Source organism: Carya illinoinensis, chromosome 16 (assembly GCF_018687715.1).
Source record: "Carya illinoinensis cultivar Pawnee chromosome 16, C.illinoinensisPawnee_v1, whole genome shotgun sequence".
Lineage (NCBI taxonomy): Eukaryota > Viridiplantae > Streptophyta > Magnoliopsida > Fagales > Juglandaceae > Carya > Carya illinoinensis.
Genome location: NC_056767.1, coordinates 29,667,314 through 29,689,427, shown reverse-complemented (window position 1 = coordinate 29,689,427; position 22,114 = coordinate 29,667,314). Strand labels below are relative to the sequence as shown.

At 33.5% G+C, this 22,114-nt stretch overlaps 2 protein-coding genes across 3 annotated transcripts; both read right to left on the bottom strand.

Annotated features, from left to right (window-relative positions):
• Nucleotides 1-8,235: 8,235 nt before the first annotated feature.
• On the bottom strand, nt 8,236-14,404 carry LOC122299788 (RNA polymerase II C-terminal domain phosphatase-like 4). 2 transcript variants are annotated; one of them, XM_043110235.1, is made up of 10 exons: nt 14,224-14,404; nt 13,925-14,052; nt 13,717-13,805; nt 13,600-13,641; nt 13,124-13,239; nt 11,158-11,338; nt 10,550-10,839; nt 9,751-9,936; nt 9,626-9,664; nt 8,236-8,813 (listed from the first exon to the last, which is right to left on the bottom strand). In XM_043110235.1, the coding sequence occupies exons 2-10, from the start codon at nt 14,050-14,052 to the stop codon at nt 8,502-8,504; spliced, it is 1,383 nt and encodes a 460-aa protein (XP_042966169.1). In that variant the 5' UTR covers nt 14,224-14,404; the 3' UTR covers nt 8,236-8,501. The 2 variants fall into 2 exon arrangements, with proteins under 2 accessions (XP_042966169.1, XP_042966170.1); XM_043110236.1 differs by lacking the exon at nt 13,600-13,641 and having other exon boundaries at nt 14,224-14,402.
• A 3,182-nt stretch (nt 14,405-17,586) lies between these two features.
• Nucleotides 17,587-21,307, bottom strand: LOC122299767 (reticulon-like protein B21). The gene is made up of 9 exons (XM_043110202.1): nt 19,843-21,307; nt 19,702-19,752; nt 19,524-19,626; nt 19,325-19,399; nt 19,082-19,226; nt 18,893-18,962; nt 18,694-18,759; nt 17,948-18,070; nt 17,587-17,823 (listed from the first exon to the last, which is right to left on the bottom strand). The coding sequence occupies exons 1-9, from the start codon at nt 20,951-20,953 to the stop codon at nt 17,726-17,728; spliced, it is 1,842 nt and encodes a 613-aa protein (XP_042966136.1). The 5' UTR covers nt 20,954-21,307; the 3' UTR covers nt 17,587-17,725.
• Between the last annotated feature and the right edge of the window lie 807 nt (nt 21,308-22,114).

Sequence of the window (22,114 nt, the reverse complement as noted above, 5' to 3'; positions counted from 1 at the left end):
TAAGACTCGTACAACTATGCATGCATGCCTGACTAGGCGTGCAATTCATTTAAGGATAAGGATGGAGCAACGTCATGCATGGACCACATCTGATGGGAGAGGTGGAGATGATCTATCTTACTATTGTAGAAGATGCATGCATGCAGCAAGTGGGAGGAAAATGATATCAAAGCAATATAATCAGCCAGTGAGCAAGCAGCTAGCAAGCACCACGAGCCAGCCCGCCAGCCTACCTCGTTTTCGGCGGCCACTTGCAGACAAATTTGACAACCCATTGTTTTTCTTCGGGTCTTTGAAAGTGTATATATTAATGGTGCATTAATTCATTAATATTGTAATTTAAGTTGGAATGTGAACTTAAGTACGTCTCTAATTTTATTATTACAATAGAGAAATGAGATTTAAATTCCTTTTAAAAAATATTAATAATTGTGAATTTTTTATTTGTTATCAGTTATTTCATATTAGAATGATGATTTTTTATTAAAATAAGTCTATTCTTTTTATAAATAATTATTTTTATCGTAAATAATTTATCACAAATATTTATTTTTTTTATAATAAATAGACATTACTTGTTTTTATAGAAAAGATTATGCACGACCTGAACAATTTAATATTTATATTATTGATTACATTATCTTAATTAATTCAAAAAAATAATAAAAAAGAAAAAAGGAAACCAGATTCCAGACAGAAATAGACGTGTGGTGACCGGTTTTTTCTGGTGGAGGTTGGCAGCAGAACTGTAGTGTCTAATTACGGGCCCCACTTGAATTAGCTCATCCTCCAACTTGTGTATGTCATGTCTTCCAAGACTTACGTGCGTATAAATGTTTTCTCCTTAAATGTATGCTTACATATATACTAAATGGCTTTGTTGCTCTTCCTCTTTGGTCTCTACATTCATTATGCATGCCTTGTTATGACAATATTGATCAGATTAACGACTAGTACATATATATCAAATTATCAATACATTGAGATCGATGGCCGTATATATGGTATATATACATATATATAATATATGACTCGTTGTTTTTTGAGAACTGTTAAAAATATAAAGAGATTACATAAAAGTAAATTTATAAATTAAAGTTGTTTTATATGATTGTTAGATTATTTTATACTAAAAGTAATTTTATAATCTGACGTACTATATTAAATTATGTGAATTTATAAATTTATTTTTATGTAATTTATTTATGATTAAAATATTTTTTTTATTTTTATGCTTAATCTTTGAAGGTAAATAATATTTATAGTTTAGTGTATATAAGTGAAGCATATCTTTTCTTAAAAAAAAAAAAAACACGTCATTTATACGTTATCTAATAGTCCTCTTTCATGCTTGTATATGAATGGGCCACCATTGAACCAATAATTACCTGAAAAAGCTGATCCATCACAACATCATGTGGGTACCGGGACATGATTGTCCTATGTATGTCACGTTGATTGTCATTAATGGATGGAAGACTCGGAGAGCAATATTTATTCATGATATTATTTTTATATGCATGTTTCGCAAATTATGTAGTGCTGTCGTGTCATTTATTTTATATGCATGTTCTCTTTAATTTGTTGAGAGAACAAAAATAGAAGAGAAAATAGCACCAGAGATCGATCTTTTTAGACTCGGATACAATGAGGAGGAGACAGCATGCAAACTCGTGGAAAATGAATAGATCAGACACTCTAATCGAATTGGATGATCTAATAATCATTATGAGAAATGTTTTACCTATATAGAGATATTTACTCGTAAATTTACGTGATTTAATATGTTATGTTATATTATAAAATTATTTTTATTATAAAATAAATTTAATATATCATATGAAGTCATATTAATTTGTAAATTTATTTTTTAAAATCTCTTTATAACTAAAAAATTTCTCCCTAATTAGCAGCATACTATGCGAGTTTTACAGTTATTTATAATATTAATGTTTATGTAGATCAAGCATGACGATTTGAAGGCACATTGGCCTTCAATTAATTAGTGTAATGAATCCAATCTTTTCAAGTCGATCTTTTGAAAGAAGGACCAAGAGATGGATGCAGCGATTTCACATGGGTGCATGCCAATAATATTCTCACACCCCAACACCAAAATGAATCTTCAGAAATCTCTGAAATGATGATGCGAACGCATACAAAGATCATCAGATGGATGTGTTTGTTTGTGTCCTTGTGCTCTGTTCAATAAGACTGCATGCATGCAGCTTGTATCGCTCACGTGCATGCTGAAAATGATAAAAAATGAGAAACGCGACCTTCCAAAGAAAGAGTAAAAATTAATACTACATCCAGTAAAGCGTTTTTATATAATTTTTATATAGATTTAGAAAAGTGATTTTAAAATTTAAATTTTATAAGCGAATCTTACCGTTTAAATAATGTGAATGACATACTCTGTACCGAGCTCTTTATTTGTTTACTTGTTAATTTGCTAAGAAGTTGATGTTATATTCCTTGCATAAAAGGCATGGTTTGGTTACCAAATACTAAACTATATCATTTCATCTAATCTTATGATCTAATCATTATAATTTTTTAAAATTCTCATATATAATATAATAAATCATTCAACTTTTTCAAATTTTAAAATAAAATTAATATTAAAAATTATATTATAATAATATTTTATTTAACCTTCAATAAAACATCTTATCTAAACTGTGTAACTGAACGAGAATGAGCCAAAAAGAGGTAGAAGCATTGGAGCAAATGGCATCGATCGAGGATAGTAGTATACAATTAATTGATGTCGTGTACGTACCCACACATGAACATGTTCATCATGTGTCATTATATATTTATGGTCTCGAAAATTGCCGGATGAAGCGCGCAGTCCTATCCCGTGGGATATTGTACATATTATATTGTACATTATTTGAACGAATATGATCCGAGAAAATTTGTTCTTGGATCAGAGACAGTAGTAGGGTTATATATATATATATATATATATATATTTATATATGTATGTATGTATGTATATCAATCAAGAGATCACATCTCGCAAATAGAATGCAAAAGTGAACGTGTTTTTATATGTTTCCTATCTTTAAAGCATTGATTGATTGATTGAATATTCATATATAGCCTTACGTACCCATAGCCTTACCCACACTTCATTTTCTGTCTTGATTTCGGCTTTTTCCGTATGATTTTTTGGGGTTGTTTAATTACATGATTAAGCTTGATCCACATGCCCAATTTTACATGCATAGCTGTTAATCCAAAAAATTGATTATTTAAATGAGAGTAGAACCGCGATTTTCATAAAAATAAAATCATAAATTAACGTGACTTGATATAATACGTTAAATCAATTATTTTATAATAAAAATAATTTTAAAATCTAACCCTATTAAATCATATCAAGCTATGACTTTTGTGAAATATCTAATCACTAAGACGTATATTTCTCTTCAAATATTCTAACTATTAAGACACGCTTACAAACAGTAATTTAGACCATTTCTAATGTGTCCCGTGTACAGTACCTATCACCACTCCTCTAAAAATATCACCTAATTAATAATTAGGGGCAGATGAAACCTCTCTAAGCTAGGTATAGTCATTCAGATCTACCTTTGCAGAGTAAACCTCAATCATGTGTACCTCACTCTCGAAAGTTTTCTTATACGAAACTTAATTAAATCGCTGATTTTTTATTAGAGAATGTAGCCCTAAAATATTGTTTGCACTTATGAAGTGTTGAACTTTGGACCTTGAGAGGAGTGATACCCCAAGACCTAGGCCTTCATCACTTCGGCCAACCCCTTAACCACTAGCATTGTTTTTTCTATATGCATCTTCAAAATCACATATTTTGATGATTGATTTTGCATATCAAGAAAAACTCTCACACTAGATTATGCATATTTGAATCAAATGATAATAAAATATTTTTATTTATTATCAACTTAATACAAATTTTATGTATCAAAATCATCTTAATAGAAATTATACAAAGTTGGTTTTAATGGGTATGAGACAGAATAAATAGTAAAATAATATTTGAAGAATAAATAGTATTTCTTTAAATTTGAAAAAATATTATTTATAATTATGTAAAAATTTAAAGACATAGAAGCTAATGTAGGTGAATTTAATGAGATATTATTCAAATTTAAAGATGAAGATGCATAAGCTAGCCAATGCTAGTGCTAAGGGTTAGAATAGATTCCATTAAAAACACTAGAATTAATTTTGTCGTGTTTAGCTTGTGATATTAATATTTTATGTACAGGTTATGAAGAATTAATATAAGTTAGTGTGATTTGATTTTGACTAATGCCATTAGGCCTATTAATAAGTCCAAAATAAACTCTGATTAATTTAAGCACATGATTTGGGCCACTATCGTCACATGTTTGTCAATATTAAACCAACAGATGGACAAGTAACGTACCAACAATTATTCATTTTTATGTCTAAACTATATTTTAACTTTATAATATTTTTATTAAAAATTTTCTTTTTTTTCTTTTAAAATTTTATAAAATATCTTAACTCAAACTATCTCACTATTATTCACAAACTCTCTCACTGCTATTTACATATTTTTTATCTCATCTGTATAACCAAACGAAACCTTAAGGTTTGGTTTGGTAACAAAAAGTTTTCATCTCAAACTTAAAATTTTCATCTTATCATTACAACTTTTTCAAATCTTCATATAAAATATAATAAATAATTTAACTTTTTCTTAACTTTTTCAAATCTTAAAAAAATAATATTATTAAAATATAATATTTTATATTTTATTTTAAATTTAAAATTTTCATCCTACTTATCAAATAAAAATAATAAAATTTGACTTATAATGCTCAAATGAGATAATAAGATGAAATGAGATAATTTTATATAAAAATAAAAAGTTAAAAAATCTTATTTTTTATTATTATTATTATTATTTTAAAATTAAAAAAATTAAATTATTTATTATATTAAATTTATTAAAAAATTATAATAAGTAAATGATAAGATATAAAATACTTTAACCGTCCAAAGAAAACCACAGCGGCGCATTGACTTCATACAAAAATGGATAACTGCTTTGAATGATGTGTTGCGCGTTTTTCAACCGTGAAATACTGATACGCTGATGCTCACCCAGGAAGATAAAAACAAAAATGCTACATTCCGTGCTATACACGTGTCTCGATAGATTTAATTACGTGTCCTGCTGTTAGGTGAGTAGACCAGATGGCTTATAACACCTCTTGTCCTTTGAACTAGACATTTATTTGAGAAATAAGATATTTTACGAGAAGAGTGATGTAACGTATAATTGTAAAATATATAAATATTATATAATTATTTTAAAAAAAATAAATATATAATTAAAAATTTAATTTTTTTCATGTAAATTTCATATTAATTTATTTTTTTTAAAAAAATTATACGATATTTACACAATTATAACTATAAATATCATTTTTCTTACGAGAAATAAATAAACTAATTCTCTTATATAATCTCTATATAGGTTGCCAATTGTTCTGTGCGATACAGTTTTAAAATGAGAAATGATATTTACAGTTGTAGTTATGCGAGCGGCGTGCAGTCGTTTTGAAAAAAATTAATTAATATGGAACCCACATGAAAAAAAAATTAACTTTTTAATCGTGGATCTCACTCTTTTTTAAAGCGATTGCTCGGTATTTGTAATTCTACAACTGTATGTAGTATTATTATTTTAAAATATACAAATTATAATAATATTTTTAAAAGTAATTAAGATTTATTATTAAAAATAATAATTCTTTTATTTGCATCCCAAATTAAATCACTTTTAAAAAAAATATACAAAATTTATACATTTTAAAACTACAAATATCCCATTCATGAGTACCACGTACTTTCATTTTTTGGCGTTTTCTTCATTGAAATAGATGTTTTAATATCATATCACATGATTTTTTGAGGTTTAAGTTGGGGGGGAGGAGGTGGTCCTAAACTCCTGATGACAGGTGTTAATTATTATGCCTTATTTAAATTTAATTTAATTATTTTTTGAAAAACTCTGCAAGTGACAAGTGGGTATGAAGATTTAATTAATATGAGAATTGGTAGATACAAATCAAATAATAGAGTAATTAGAAATAGACTGAGCTGATCTAGAAATGCTAAATACATATATAGACCACATATTTATAATATGATAAGCTATCACAATGGCCACTCAATTAATTCAATTCTATCACCTCACAATATCATAAATACATTTACCTACCATTTAGCTTGCAAGTTCTTCTACAATATGAAAATTCAGATAATTGAAAATAAAAATGCAATGTTCTAATTAAAATAAATAAATAATATGCAATAATATTTTGTACCCAATCCTCATGATTCATCAAGACTTTCATTGTATGATTCAAACAAATAATTTTCATAAAAATAAACTCATAAACTAACGTAACTTCATATGATATAAATGTTAGATATAATTTATAATAAAGTAGCTGATTTACAATCTAACGTATCACATCAAATTATATCGATTTGTGAGTTTATTTTAATAGAATTTTTTGTGGTTAAAGTATTTCTGATCTTCTCATGTAATTTTGTGCTAAACATGAACTTTTGTTTGCAACTTCTTTTTTTTTTTTTTAAATTAGAAAAAATGTTTTAATTTCCCAAATCTCAACTTGCATGCATGCATGGATGGGTCTAATTCCAATAAGTATTTAATGCAACTATATATATATATATATATATTTTCTTCTTTCCCCACATAGTTTTCGTTTGGTACGTAGGTTCGTTGTCCATGATCATGATATTGTGTAGCTAGCATGTGCAAAGGAAGTAAAGTCTTCAAAAGTATTCCAAACTCTGATATATGTTGAAGACTAGTACTAGAGAGAGATGGAGTCCCACACGCAGCATGCATTTCATCGTGATCAGTCTTCACGACAGTATTTTTGCCGTAGTTCTAAATTATTGGTAATCACAAGAAGATCAGCTAGGATTAATGGAGGATCGATGATCTATCTGGTTCTAGGAATATTATCATATAAAATTCTTCAATTCCCAACTTTTCGGGACTTTTAGTAAGACTATGTTTAGATATAGAAATGATTTCATGTCATCTCATCTCAACCTATTTAATGTATTAATTCAAATATATATGTCAACTTATTTACATTTAAATACATGTCAATGAGATTCACAAAAACTACTATTCACATATCAAGTCAGTTCATCTATAATAATTTCAATATCCAAATGCAACTTAATCAAAGTTAATTTTTTCTATGTTATTGATTAGTGTATGGCTAGGATCTCTCTCGAGAATGATTAGAGGCATTATCCATTTTTATATTCACATGTAATTTTCTTCTCAAATAATATTAGACATGATCGAGACTCCCCCCACCTCCCCAAAAAGATTTTGAAACCCCTAACAGCTTCCTTAGAAAATTACACAAAATTTTGAAATATTTAATGAAATCTATCTTTTTTCATCTCAAAATTTCAACCCCAAAAAGATTTTAAATGTCAAATTAAAGACATTTTATAAACCCAAGGACATGATTTTTCTCTCTATCATCTTTTTAATTGATTCGACTCATTTCTTGCTCTTTTCCAAAACCATAATTTTCAATGAAAATATCAAGCTGTAATGAGTACTTAAAAGAGATACTGTTACAATATATATAAGTTTTGCCAACCCTCAGGTAAATTTCTTGACTGATCTATAAGTGATTGTACGCGTTCGAACCAGCCCAACTTATTAAAGAACCCTTCTTGTTTTAGACAGATCAATGATATAGACATCCTAAAGCCCAACACATATATTCAACACTTCCGATTCTCCGAATGAACTCAAGCCCATGTTCTACTATATGTTCTAAGGTAGACAATGGTTGAGGTTGCGCCCGCGCAAGATCATTAACAACCTTGTTGAAATCGGGTGTCTTATTGTAGAGTAAGGTGTTGTTACATTAGTTAATTATAAAGACAGGGTGAATATATTAGATTTTTCAATATTTTAAATTATGAGATCTGTGTGGGTACAAAAGATTTCATAAAAATAAATTTATAAATTGACGTAACTTTATCTTTTAGCCAGCTGCACATGAATTTTAGCATAGATTAAGAATACTTGATGCAGAGGGCTATTTGGGTTGCTGTTCAATTACTCAAAATCAATTATCTATGTGAGAGAGAGAGAGGGGATGGACATCAGGTTCCAGACAGGTAGCCGCTCTCTGGTAATTTAAGGCTCATCTCACTATAAGATAGAGAAAATGTATATACAAAAAATTAGAGCAATATCCAACATTCAGTATCCCAATCAATCCACCATTAGTTAATTATTGACCCTTTGAGGCGATTTAAAATCATCAAAACTGAGTCCACCTATCTATGAAGTGTCCCAAGTTTTAAACAAGCTGGTCTACAGAGTTAGAGAGTAGCTAAGCACCTCAAACTAATGCATCAGTACCAAGTGTTAGCGCTGATTGTTAGAAGGTCAGTCATGGATTCTTAGTTTGGTTGACAATAAAGTTCTCTTCAGGTTGCTTTTGCCACAAATAATTTGCAGCTTCTATCCACTGTGGATGGACCAAAAACTTCTTATGTTTCACTGCCCAACGAGATTTCTCTGTTCCAGCATCTGTTGAGACCACATGCGTCACAGATGGATCGAGCTCTTTCAAACATGTAGCTCCCAATCCCTCTGCCATCTTCCAGAGAAGGTGATTGTCAGCCTGGAATCCAGTGGGAAACACACGACTGAAGACAAGTTTACAGCCCTTCAAGACTTCCTTCCTAATCGTTTTCAGCACCTGCAGAGAGTGACATACAGAAAAGTAAAAAAAAAAAAAAAATGATTAACGAGAAAATATTCAACAATTTATGAAAGAGATGAAGTCATCGACAACGAATATTATTGAAGCCAAGCTACAACAGTTAAAAGCCGATTCATGGCCAAGAAAGGGACCCATATGATTGGGATGTTACTTGTCAAGATAAAAATTAAAATAGAAAAGAACCATATGATTGGGATGAATGACTTCAGATGATGTACCATCCAATAGGTCAGAACCCATGCCAGATTAGTGGAACCCAGCCAAAAGCAGGAGGGAGTGAGAAGGAGGGGGGGAGAGAGATGTTGGTAGAAAATAAGAATCTAACAAAAACATTTTTTTTCTTTTTTATTGGCACCGGGTGCCCAAGAAAGACGTCCCGACTAATCCCAAGGGTGCACAGACCCTCGGCAAAGAGTTTCTTGCAAGTGCACCTCAGGTAATTCAAAGAGAATCTCCCAGTCCAATGGCCCCTAGAGATTGTTTGCACCCAAGGGAATTTGAACCTTAAACCTAGGGGGAGCATACCCCCAAGCCCAAGCCCAAGAATCTAACAAAAACATAAGACACCAAATCATTTAAAATATTAAAAAAAATCCTTAATTCCACACTTTTTTCTAATCCCATAATATGGACTGTATTGATATCATCCTCGTGGAAGGACTACTAGATTTTACTAATTGACGTGAGCTTGCCAGTGGGGAACAGGTCTAAAGAACAAAATATAGGACACTTGAAAACGAAGCTTATAATGAAATTAGTCATGTTTTGGTTGTCAAGAAAACAATTACCTGCCTCACATCTCTGTCAACAAGATTCTCCTCAAGTTCCTACCAGAAGATTCCCCCATGTTAAAACATAACATAACAAAACTTTAACAACGATAATCAATAAAGAGAAACAAAAAGGGACATACATCAAAGAACATCCCATGGACACGCTTAAGAACTTTAAGTATAGTTACAAGTGCTCCATCTGTCTCACTTTCATCATTCTTCAACTCAGAAAGAGATTTACAGTTGAAGCCAAATTGGTGACAACTTGAAGCAAAGAAGTGATATCTTTCCATCAATATCAGATTGTCCTTGTGCTTTGTCCATGCCTACAATAATGCATAGCAACCTTTTAATTCTAGCTAGACTAGCCTATAGTAACAGGATGATTGTGGTCCACAAAAATCTACAAAGATAAAACGCAAGTTCAAAGAAACAGAAATGAAACCCAGTGAATCAGATAAAATACAATGTATCTTGTAATATTCATCCATCTTTGAAGCAAGAATGAGCGCACCATATCAAAGAATGAAGCACAGGCAAGCTGGCACTACGAAATACTTCATAAAATTTCCCATTCAGCTCCTTTGTTGCAATAATATCTTTACACAGAGGGAGTGGGTGCATACTTTCAGCTTCAGACAGATCTCTAAGGTTTTGCAAAGAGCTTCTATATACACCAGGACAAAACTAATGGAGAAAGCTCCTTTTTATTTTGAGGGATTTCACTATAAAAAATCATTGTAACCATCACACAATATGGAAAAAGAAACATTTTTTTTTTTTAAAGAAAGCACATTCCCTACCGTCACCTATTGTGGGGAGAAGAGGGGGGTGAAGGGAAGGTTACACACAGAAGAAAAACTTCAGGACTGGTTTGCACATGTAATAATTACAACCAGATTAATAATGCAAAGATTAGCTGATCACAAATGTACCTACATTCTCTGTATCATCAAGAATAAGAACAGCACTTTCTTGCCCCAGCACAACATCAAGACCTTTTTGATGTCTATGAGTGCCATCATCACGTGATATAACTCTAGAACTGAAGTACTCTCTTTGAGGATCAAGCAGCTTAGCCATTTCCAATGCATAGGCCCGGTCACCCATTGTATAAATGTACATCTCAAACAGTTCACTTGCTTCTTTTAAAAATGCACGAACAAAGGGCCTTAACTTGGTCATCATATGCATAAAGCTCAGCATGAAGAGACTGCCTTTTGAGACATCTGTCCATTTCATAATTAATGAATTACATTAGGCAACAGGCACAAAAAGTCCCTAATATTCCCAGAAATTCAAAGAAAATTAACTGGCATAACCAAACTCAATTTTATTAAAAACAATTAAAAAAAAAACTGCCATATTCTGTGGCAGCAGCAGGTTGAGATGAAAGTAAAAGCCAACTATTAACCTATCAAATTCACAAGAAATGGTTACAGAAATACAAAATAAATGGTTACAGCCAAAAAACAATCTCAGTAATATTCTGAAATGCTTATTTACACTACCAAAACACACTCACATAAAAAGGGTTACAGAAATACCTTGCAATGAATCTGTTTGGCTCTTTAGATATTCCTCTTGTGGTGACATATGTATAAGTTGAGTAGAATTTAGCAGTGTATGATCTAGATCAAGGACCAAATAAAGCTTCTTATGGCGTAATAAATTCTTCATGTCTGTGTTTCTCAATCTGACAATTTCATCATTCTCAAGCCTAAGTCCCTACAAATACAGATGTTGCAAAGGCTCAAACCATATTCCATTTGAGACTATAAAACATCACTATTAATCAGGAAATCTTACTCTTGCATGTTTGGAAAAATGGATAAAAATTCTAAGTTGGTTACATCTCTCCAGTTCTGATTTTAAAATTCTTTCGTATTAGGGGATTGATTGTTTGTGGATGAAAGGTCGCAGCCAATTGGCAGTAGATAATGCCACAACATATTGGAAGCTTTCACAAGTACTTGAAAGTTGGGAGCTACCTCACGATCCTTATCCATTTGGGACTTAGTCATTGAGAAAGTAGAAAGAAGACTGGCAGGGTGGAAGAGACTTTATTTGTCGAAAGGCAGTCGCGTGACTCTTATTAAAAGTACTCTCTCCAACTTACCAACCTATTTTTTGTCTTTATTCCCTATTCCAGCATCTGTGGCGGCACGCATTGAAAAACTTTATAGAGACTTCTTATGGAGTGGGATGGGGAAGGAATTTAAGTTTCACCTAGTCAGGTGAGATAAAGTGTGCAGACCACTCCATTCAGGTGGGTTGGGGATAAAGAATCTAAGAACGTTTAATTGGGCACTTCTTGAAAAATGACTTTGGAGATACAATATGGAACCAGAAGCACTATGGAAACTAGTAGTTGATTGTAGGCATGGCAGAACATGGGGGGATGGTGTACCAGAGAGGGGACTGAGCCTCATGGGGTGGGACTTTGGAAACACATTAGACAAGGATGGGGAGTGTTTGCAAATCATACTAGATTCCTGATGGGGGATGGGACTTGTATAAATTTTTGGAGGGATATCTGGTGTGGGGAGGAGGCATTGAAGGAGGCTTTTCCAGCTATGTTCCGAGTGGCTTGTGAGCCAGATGCTTCGGTGGTAGACCTTTTAATTCGGTCAGGGGACCAAGTCCATTGGAACATTATTTTTAGTAGAGCAGCCCAAGATTGGGAAGTTGATTGTTTTGAGGCTTTTTTCAGCCTACTTTACTCTTGGAAACTGAATGGCTTGCGGGAAGATAAATTGTGGTGGACACCTGCGAGTAAAGGAATCTTCTCGGTAAGCTCTTTCTATAAGATTCTTATAGCCACACCAAACTCTCACTTCCCTTGGAAAAAAATATGGAGGAATAAGGCGCCTCCCAAAGCTCTTTTTTTCACTTGGACGGCAACCTTGGATAAGATTCTGACTACCGACAACCTCCGGAAGCGTCGGATAATTATTGGGGACTGGTGTTGCATGTGTAAGAAAGCCGGTGAGTCAGTGGAACATCTCTTTTTACATTGTGAGATAGCTAGAGCATTGTGGTGTGAAGTGTTCAGCAGAATTGGATTAAACTGGGTGATGCCTGCTACGGTAGTTGACGTTTTGGCTTGTTGGGGGATACCAGGAGGACTCCCACAGATTAAAGTAATGTGGAAGATGGTTCCTATCTGCATCATGTGGTGCATTTGGCGAGAGCGCAATGAAAGGACATTTGAAGATAAGGAGAGGACACTAGAGGAGCTTCGCTCCCTTTTTTTCACTACTTTACTTCTTTGGGTCATTTCGTTAGACTTTAATGGCCAAAATGTACATGGCTTTCTTCTTTCTTCTTTAGCGAACTAGATAGGTCTTATCTCTTGTATTACATTTTGTATACTTGGGCTTTGCCTATTCTTATTAATATTACCGTTTACCTATAAAAAAAAAAAAAAAATCAAGTACTTGAAATAATATTTTCCAATATGCAGCAAAGGTAACCAAAACCCATAATTACCAAACATAATTGAATGCATACCTTGTGAATGTACCCAAATGTCACACCAGAATCTGCATCCAACCTTTGTCCACACAGTATACACATCTCTCCAAAAGAACCAGGATGCGTACAAGCATCCTTCGTCATGGATGCTTCTGCAAAAGATAACACATTCCTTATAAATTTAGTTCAACCAATTAGCATAAATCGCAGATAAAAGTAAAACTCAGTAATGCACATCCAGTGTGTCGTTTTCCAGGAAGTTTTCATAAATAATATGGAAGCTGGCACACACACAGAGAAGGCTATAGAATATGGCAGAGTGATGGCTCTGCATGGTTGCGTATAACAGAACAGTGTGTGAATGTAGGTTTAGTATGTACATTTATACATAGACTCAACCAAAGCAGCGCTTCAAAATGAATAAGAAAAGAAATATGTAGGAATCTATACGGTATAATTATGAAGCTATGCAACCATAAATCAGATTGGTATGACGAAAGGTAGCAAATAACCTTCTGATAAGTTGGTCTGGTGCTGTCTTTCCCAAGATTTGGCTGGAGGGATGTTAAAAGGCATTTCTCACAAAATTCTACGGCCAGAGAACTTATCAACTAAATGAGAGAATTTACCTGCGGTTTGTTCTAGAGAGGGTGCAAGTGAAGTGGGGTCCTGAAGCTCCTCTATGTTTTCCATATTGTCAACTTTGCGCCTTTTTACCCTGCAAGTTAATGCATTTACAGTATAGAAAACTCGGAGAATACAAAAAAATTAAGATATATATATGTATGTATTCCAAACCGAAAAATCCCAAAAGCCAACAGAGAAAACAGCACCTACCTTTGCGTTTCAACCTGATTGGGATCTTCAGCTTCTTCGGAAGAAGCGGAATCAAGTGATGCATCGAGGAACGCCGCAAAGTCGTCGCTGCTCGAAGAGTGCACCGGTGAATCGGTCACGAGGCTCATCTGCATATATTAAGCGCAATCCACCAAACATAACCAAAAGAATTGACAGTGAAAACACAATTCCTATAACATTACTTTTGTTTGGATCGGAAATGAGTTTTGATGGATTAAAACCAACGAAAGCGAAGACAAACAAGAGGAAGAAGAAGAAGAAAAGGAAGGGCACATTACCTCGATTTGTCTAGGCTGTATCTCTCAGTCTCTCGGGGGTAGCACAAAATTAGAATCAAAGTAGAGAAAAACGACAGTATTGAAAGGACCAATCAAGCACCCCAGTTGTCTTCGGCCAGTGCTGCTGATGCCGCCGCACCGAGAAAGAAGACTTGTCTGGGAAGAGAACGAGGAGGGCAAAGCCGGAAAAAGGATCACCAAAAGGGTAGAAAAGTCCAATCAATTGGTACGTTTTTAAGGCCGTTTTTATTTTGGAGAAGTCATCAAACGTTTTAAAATCGAACGTTTTTTTCTGATTACAATTTTTTATGGGGAAAAAGAGTAATGCTTAAGATGACCGATGCTTTGACGGATTTGTTTATTTCTTTTTTCTTTTTTATTAGTTATTAAGTAAGTGAATGTTATTGAGTTTATATATATTTTTTTAAATAAATATGTTAAAAATTTGGATAAAGGAAACCAAAAAATAAAAACTAAAATTACACTTGTTGGTTTGGATGATCAGTTGGGACATTGGTCTCAGTTGCATCACCATTTTTATGAGTCGAGCTACATCCACAAAGTGTGTAGCTTAAAGATGGGTCTCGAAAAGGTAATTTGGTTTTTTTTTCTTTTAATTTTTTAAATATCTTCAATATTTTTTTTTTTTAAAAATACACTTGTCGATTTTGATGATCGGTTGGGACATCAGTCTCAATTGCATCATATCCTTTTTTTATGAGTCGTGCTACATCCACAAAAAGTGTATCCTAATTATGGGTCTCGAAAAGGTGATTTGGCCTTTTTTTTCCTTTCATTTTTTAATATCGTTAAATTTTATTTTTTAAAAAGCATAACATTATTTAAAAACACTTCATTAAGTACTAAATAAAAAAAAAAAAATGTATTAGGACCCATCCTTAGTGACTTTAACTTTTTCCAATTTTTATTGCATCAATGAGTAATGTTGAATAGAAAATCAATGTACAAGTTTTTTATATTATTATTATAAAATGCGGATCTCATCAAGAAAAAAAAAAAGTTTTTCACATTTTTTCAATGTATGGTCTACTTTTTTATAAAGGGCTTATGCAATGTTTGTGCATTTGGGAGTTATATATATCATTTCTCTATATTAATAGCCTTCTTCTCTTAAGTCAGTATATAGAGCATATCATCTATATTATTTAAATGATAAAATATTATTTGTAAGATATTAAATTTTAAAATTTATCTTTTAAATTAAATTATGAAGTATAAAATGTCTCATTTGTTTGCATGAAGGTTGTGTTGTCTTTGGATTAAGTATATATATATATATATAAATAGAGTAAGTGAAAATTGAGATATTGGTGAGAGTTTGGCTTGATTCTTGGGTTTCAACGGAAAAATTTTAAACCTCTTCCTTTAGACCCTCTAGCCAATCTTCCGCCAAATCTCATGGTCTTAGATTTGATAAATCCGGCAAATAGCTCTTGAGATATTCATATTTTACAATCCATTTTCCAATAGAGTAGCGTCTTGGAAATTTAAAGAATACATTTACCCACAATAATACAAAGATCGAATAGTCTCATCTAGACAAAAATACAAAATAGGAGATTCTTGGTCAAAACAGCTCATCATCTTGCATCCAACGTGGCAAACACAATCTGAAATGTCATCTCGAATATTCGTTGGGAAGAGTTATAGAATTTCAGAATCCATGACCGTCACAAGCTCGAAAAATTCTTTGGGATATACTTCCAACTAGGGAATGATTAAAATGTTTTATTCTCAGCATCCCCTCTACAAATTGTCCTCTTTGTGATGGAAATGAAGAATCTCTTTTTCATTTCTTTATTGAATGTCTCATTTCTAGAATACTGTGGAGTGAGAGTAAATGGCCTCTAAACCTCTCTTCCTTGGCAATAAACTCTTTGAATGAGTGGTTCTATTTCATCTTAAATCCAAAATAAAAGTTTGGTCTCAATACGAAAGATGAACAACCCTTCAGACTATTTGCAATACTGATTATAGACTTCATTTGGCAGCTTCGGAATGATTTAGTTCACAATAATACGAATCTTTCTATTCACAAAGCATCGCAGTAGTTGAACTCTTATCATCAAGAAAATCTGCATGCTTGGCAAGAAAAACAAATTGCTTCAGTTGAGAAATTATGGCAGAAACCATTCTAAAACCAAATTTGTATCTCTTTTGATACAGCTGTCAGAAACTCTTCCTTCACAGCCTCAGTAGTAAGCAAGAATTCAAAAGAAGAGATTATAGAAATATGGATTGAGGAAAATCCTAGAGCCATTCCGGTGATGGCAGAAGCTTTAGCAATAAAGTTGGTTCTCAAAATGGCAGAACACCTAAATTTCCCATCCATCCGTCTAGCGGGTTACTCTCAGTTGGTCATTTCTTCCATCAATGGCGAAAATGCTGTTTGGCAAATTTTCCCGATCTCAGAAGACATTGCAAGCTCTTTGAAATCTCATAAAGATTGAACCTTCAAAAAAATCGATAGATCTCAAAATTGATTCGCACACGTAGTGACGAAATGGACAGCTACAAACCCCATGTTTGGTAGTATTCCTTTAGATATTATCATACTAGTATCTGTATATTGATAATAGGAAAGACCCTCTTTAGTATCTTGTAATATTTCTTCTTCTTTACTGATATGCAAACTTGCTTAGAAAAAAAAAAAAAAAAGAAAAAAAAAATAGATATTTGGGATATTTTTTAAGCCCAAATAATCTAAATGGCCGGGTTGTAATTGTAGGAGAAAATATTGTACCTTTTACCCAAATAATCATAATGACAAACTGATATTCTTACGATATAAAATATGAAAATTTATTTTTGTAACAATCTTTTCCTACCAATTTCGTACTTCTGTCAATTTTTAGACATAATCATATGAGAAAATATTGAGACTGCAATCTTATAATTCTTGACCTTGATTAAACAATTTGTGAAAGTGTTGGTCCATCATGTGTTTCTAACTTTCTACCACATTTATCAATGAATGATTAACATAAGATAACTAAATGCAACTCATAGATTTAATTAATTAAGGTCTCGTTGTATCAAAGAGTTCTATTATTTACAAGTCAGTGTATAAATACATCGTTAAGTTAATGGTAAAACAAAAACATTCATAAAAAAAAAAACTTAAAACAAAGTATTTCTTTTGTGCTTACCATGGCATGCATCTACATTTATGTCGCGTTTTGTTTCGTGTTTCGGTAAACCGGTTTGCAAATAGAATTTTTCTATATCGAAACTTTGAAACTTCAATTAAAAGCCTCGAGCATTTTAGCTTTTGTAACGATCTAATAAGCCACTTCAGCCTGCATCAACTAATTCTGACACTGTAATTTGTAAATGGTACCATTAGCAACAAAGATTCCTTTGTATTATTAGTGAATGTAGCAACAAAATGTGTTCCCCCTTTTAAATGGTTAATGATTTGGCCACCCTTGTACGTGTATGTACTGCTCTACATTCAAATTGATCCTCCTGATCCTTCTTGTCATGAAGTTCCTTCAACTCCTGCTTCATCTTCTACCCAATCATATCTCACTGAAGAAGACTGCTGGTAGCATCGGAAAGCCACATACAGCATGAATACTGCATGCATGCAAGAAGACAGTTCTCAATCAGATGCTGTAAAAGTTCTAAAACCAAAGCTATGAACAAGTTTGATAATGACTGATGGACCTGAAAACTCTAAAAGACTGCATCCAGTTCTCACCTTCCCAAAAGCGTGCAACAGTTGAGGATAGGTTCAAGACCAGAAAAATAATGGCTGCAGCCACAGCTTTCTTGTGTGAGCACGACTCCCATATGTCGTGTAAGCGCCGAACCCAAAATTTAGCTGCAATGGGAAACTAGGACACTTTTAAGACTTATAAAGGACTAACCCAAACTATATGTAATACTCTTACCAATTTCCAAGTGAAAGATCATTTATTACAATCAAGATTTTCATGTTATTTATTCAAAAAGAAATATTTTAATCACAAAAGGATTTTACATGAATAAACTCACAAATTGCCGTGGCTAAAATATAAAGTTACTTTTATTTAAAGGTAGGTCTATGTATCACATGAATACATGTCAGTTTATAAATTTATTTTGTGAAATCTCTTTGTGACTATAGCACTACTACTCATAGAGTTGTGAAAAGCCAAGGAGGGAGGCATGTTGTGTGGGTGAGAGTGAGAATTGGTTCAATAGGCAAAATGAAATGCAATTCCTAAGACCTCAATATGATGTAACCATAGCATAGACAAACCAAATAAATAAACTTGTTTGTTCATTCATATGTGGGGTATATTTTATATTCCATTTTGCTCGTAGAAATTAAATGCATTTGTCCAGATTATGCTCACAGCAATAGGAAAATATGGCTTAGATTGCACTACATGAAGAGCAGAGAAAGCAGACTTTTTGGACCAGAATTTCCCACGAAAACACATTAAAATTGAGCAACTTTACCTATTGCAGTTAACTGTGCAGAGTACAACGAGCAGAGTTTTGGAACTGTGAAAACACCCATAAAACCTGAGGCAGTGAGAGCACAACAATGCGTCAGCAAAAGGTTAACCACATAAAAGACACTGTAATTTCAGTTCTCTCTCTCTCTCTAAAAATATTAACCAAATAAAAAATAAAAAGGAAATCAAGTGGAAATTACCCAATTTAACCACAGTCCAGATGGTTATGCAGCTGCCACCCCTGGCCAAAACAAAGAGCAGTACTGCCAGCTGCCATTGTCACATTTTGACTATTTGTCATCTTTTGCACATTCCGACAAACCAAAAAGAAAAAGAAACTCTTTTTCCAGACATTAAACTTCCCAAGAAAAATAATGAGGAAAAATTACCTTCATTGTAGTTGCAGGATCTCCAGAAAAAAGAGCTCTGAGTTTCAACAGTAACTCATTCACGTAAGGAAGAACCAATCTCAGTAACCATATTGCTTCTTGTTCCCCCAGCACATAGCTTGCATCATCCATATATACAACTCCCCTGTTTGTTCATTCAGAAAATAGAAAGGAAAATGATTAGAAAGAGACCAAATTGGTAGTATCTTTCCCGGTTAATTAGCAAGTGTTTGAGGGATTTACCTGCATATGAGGGTCCTATAGATGAAAATGGCGGCAAGATACACAAGCCCCATGTAGGAAATCACAGAAATAAAGCTGTAGATACAAAAATTAAAAGGGATTTCATTCTTGGCCCTGTTCTGAACCAGAGGAATAGCAGCTCAAAGAATGTGTAGAATTCAGGTAAAAAAATCAATTTCCTTTACTGTGGATTCCTAACCTGAGATTGAGATCCTTTGTGTAGGAAGATGAGAGTATGAAAAATGATCCAACTAGCACCACAAGTGCTGATCTTGGGACTTCTTTCCACATTACCAAGTCCACTGAAAACTCAAACATAGAACTCTAACTCAGGATAAAATTGCTGAAAATTCTATGTTTCTAATATCAGAACTTACCAAAACTTTGCAATTTGCTGTGGGTTTCCGGAAAAGTTTGTTCATAAGAACCTGGATAATAAAACTGTCAGGCTCAATCCAAATTCCTACAGATATATTCTGTAAAGAAAACTCCAAATGCAGGTTAGTAAAGACACAAACTTGGAGTGGGTTTTGAGAACTCCTGGTTCCTCAGAGTGGGCTTTGATAGATTCTGGTACATGGCACGACGTTTTACAAGTGGAGGAGACTGTTCTACAGTGATCACTGGTTTTCTACTAACTTGATGAAGCCTTCTCTCTTGATTGACAACCTTCTTTGCTTCACCGACGGCCTTCTTCTCTTCGGTGACAATCTTCTTGGACTCTGGAACATTGATTTTCTTAACATCAATCTTAGTCTCCTCATCCACCTCCTCTTCGTCTTCTTCATCTTCTGCATCAACAACATCAAGATCATCATCCTCGCCATTGTTCACCGCCACTTTCGGATCATAATTCACCACACTCCTATCTGTTATAACTTTTTCTTGGCAAATGCCAAACTCCTTGCAAGTTTCGTCAGATCCAGCCGTCCCAAACTCATCAACTGCACTTTTCTCATGTCCTACAACAGAATCTTCGCCAATTCCCTCCCCTGAATCATCCACAGTTTGACTCAACTCCGACTTGGCCTTCCTGAGCTGAACCGGAGTTTTCTGATCAATCCCATTGCTGCTTCCTTCAACAGCCTTAACCGAGTCCGACTTCACCTTCCTCAACTGCGCCGAATTCCTCTCGATTCCCCCACCAGATTCCCCACCGACCCCCTTGAGTGATTCGGATCTTGGCCTCCTCACTTGAATGGGGCTCCTCTCGAACTTCTCAACAGAAACACCAGCCTCCTTGCTTCCCTCAGATCTCAATTTCCTGGCCTGAGCTGGGCTCTTCTTGATTCCCTCAGCAGAAAGAGTCAGCTCCTTACACTGTTCCTCGGAATTTTTCAGCGGCTCAGGTTTTAGTTTGGATACCTGAAATGGGCTCTTGTCAAACCCATCAAAGCTCTCGGTTTTCCATGTCTTCCTCTTCCCACTGGTGGCCACAGCACCAGCTTGGCCTCTCTTTAACCTTGTTGTAGTATCCCCACCACCACCATTATTTACGGAGGCCCTACTTTCCTCAGAGCTTTCTTCTTCACCATTGAATACCTTAATCCCACCTCTCACTTCATCAATCTTCATTCTGCTCTCCCACACCGACCCTGCCACCACACTTCTCCTTCTACCCACATCCATATCTAATTGCTTGCTTTGCACTCTCTCTCTCTGCTCGTCTCTGTGGTGATGATTACAGCGGTAGGACGGAGAAGTTGGTGGAAATCACGAATAAATATGCAAATACGCAAAACAGTACCACTTCCAGGGTTAGACTTATCGAGAATCTTAACTTCAGTGAAGTTTAGAACCTCAATACATCAGCACTGCAATTTAGGATGATCAGGTCATGAATTCCAAAGGCAGAATTTTATTTTAATGACAACTGCGACTAAAATAATCTCCAATTATATGAATTCTTATGGTCACACCATGAAAGGCAACTTCTTCGTAAATCACAACTTGAAGAAACTGACACTGACTGGTTAAGTAGATATGCCATCTCTCTTTTAACTTCTATATTGTATTTGTTTACAATTTTTATCAAGTCCCTAATTTAATCCATACCAAACTTATGAAACTTTATTATTGCTATTTCATCTTCTTTTGTGAGATGGATTCAAGGCAATTTCATATTACTAAAATAAAAAATATTTTTTTATAGAAATAAATTTAACGTAATTTGATATGATACGTTAGATTGTAAAATCATTTTATTAAAAATAAATATAACATATGAAATAAAATTATATCAATTTATAAATATACTTTTATGATATCTCTTTATAATTATAATACTTCTTTTTGAATTGTTTGTCCTATTGGATCAAAATTTGATAAATTCAAATTCTAGGTTTATGTATTAAGAGTAATATTATCGTAAAATATGCCAGCGTCGTATAATCACTTAGAAAAAAAAGTAAAATTTATTATTAAAAAATTAATTTTTTTTACATAAATTTTATATTTATTTACTATTTTAAAAATAATTATACGTTTCACACTTACGATTACGTGAATAGTTTCTCGGATAACTCAGACACAGGTAATGAAATGGCTTTAAATCTATCAAAGTATTTTGTCGTCAAAGCTGTAGACGACCCAATTAATTGACTATGGAAAATCATGGAAAAGGTGACAAAAGTAGTTGGTATATATCGTGGGAGGCACGTTTGCATCCTTTTTCTTCGTCTACTTCGGGCCTGTAAAATAATGTCTGTCCGAAGTGAGGCATCTCTTGTTGTGAGTCGTAAAAATTTCTTGTTCCTTGGCTTCAACGGTAACAATAATGTTGGGGGCCAT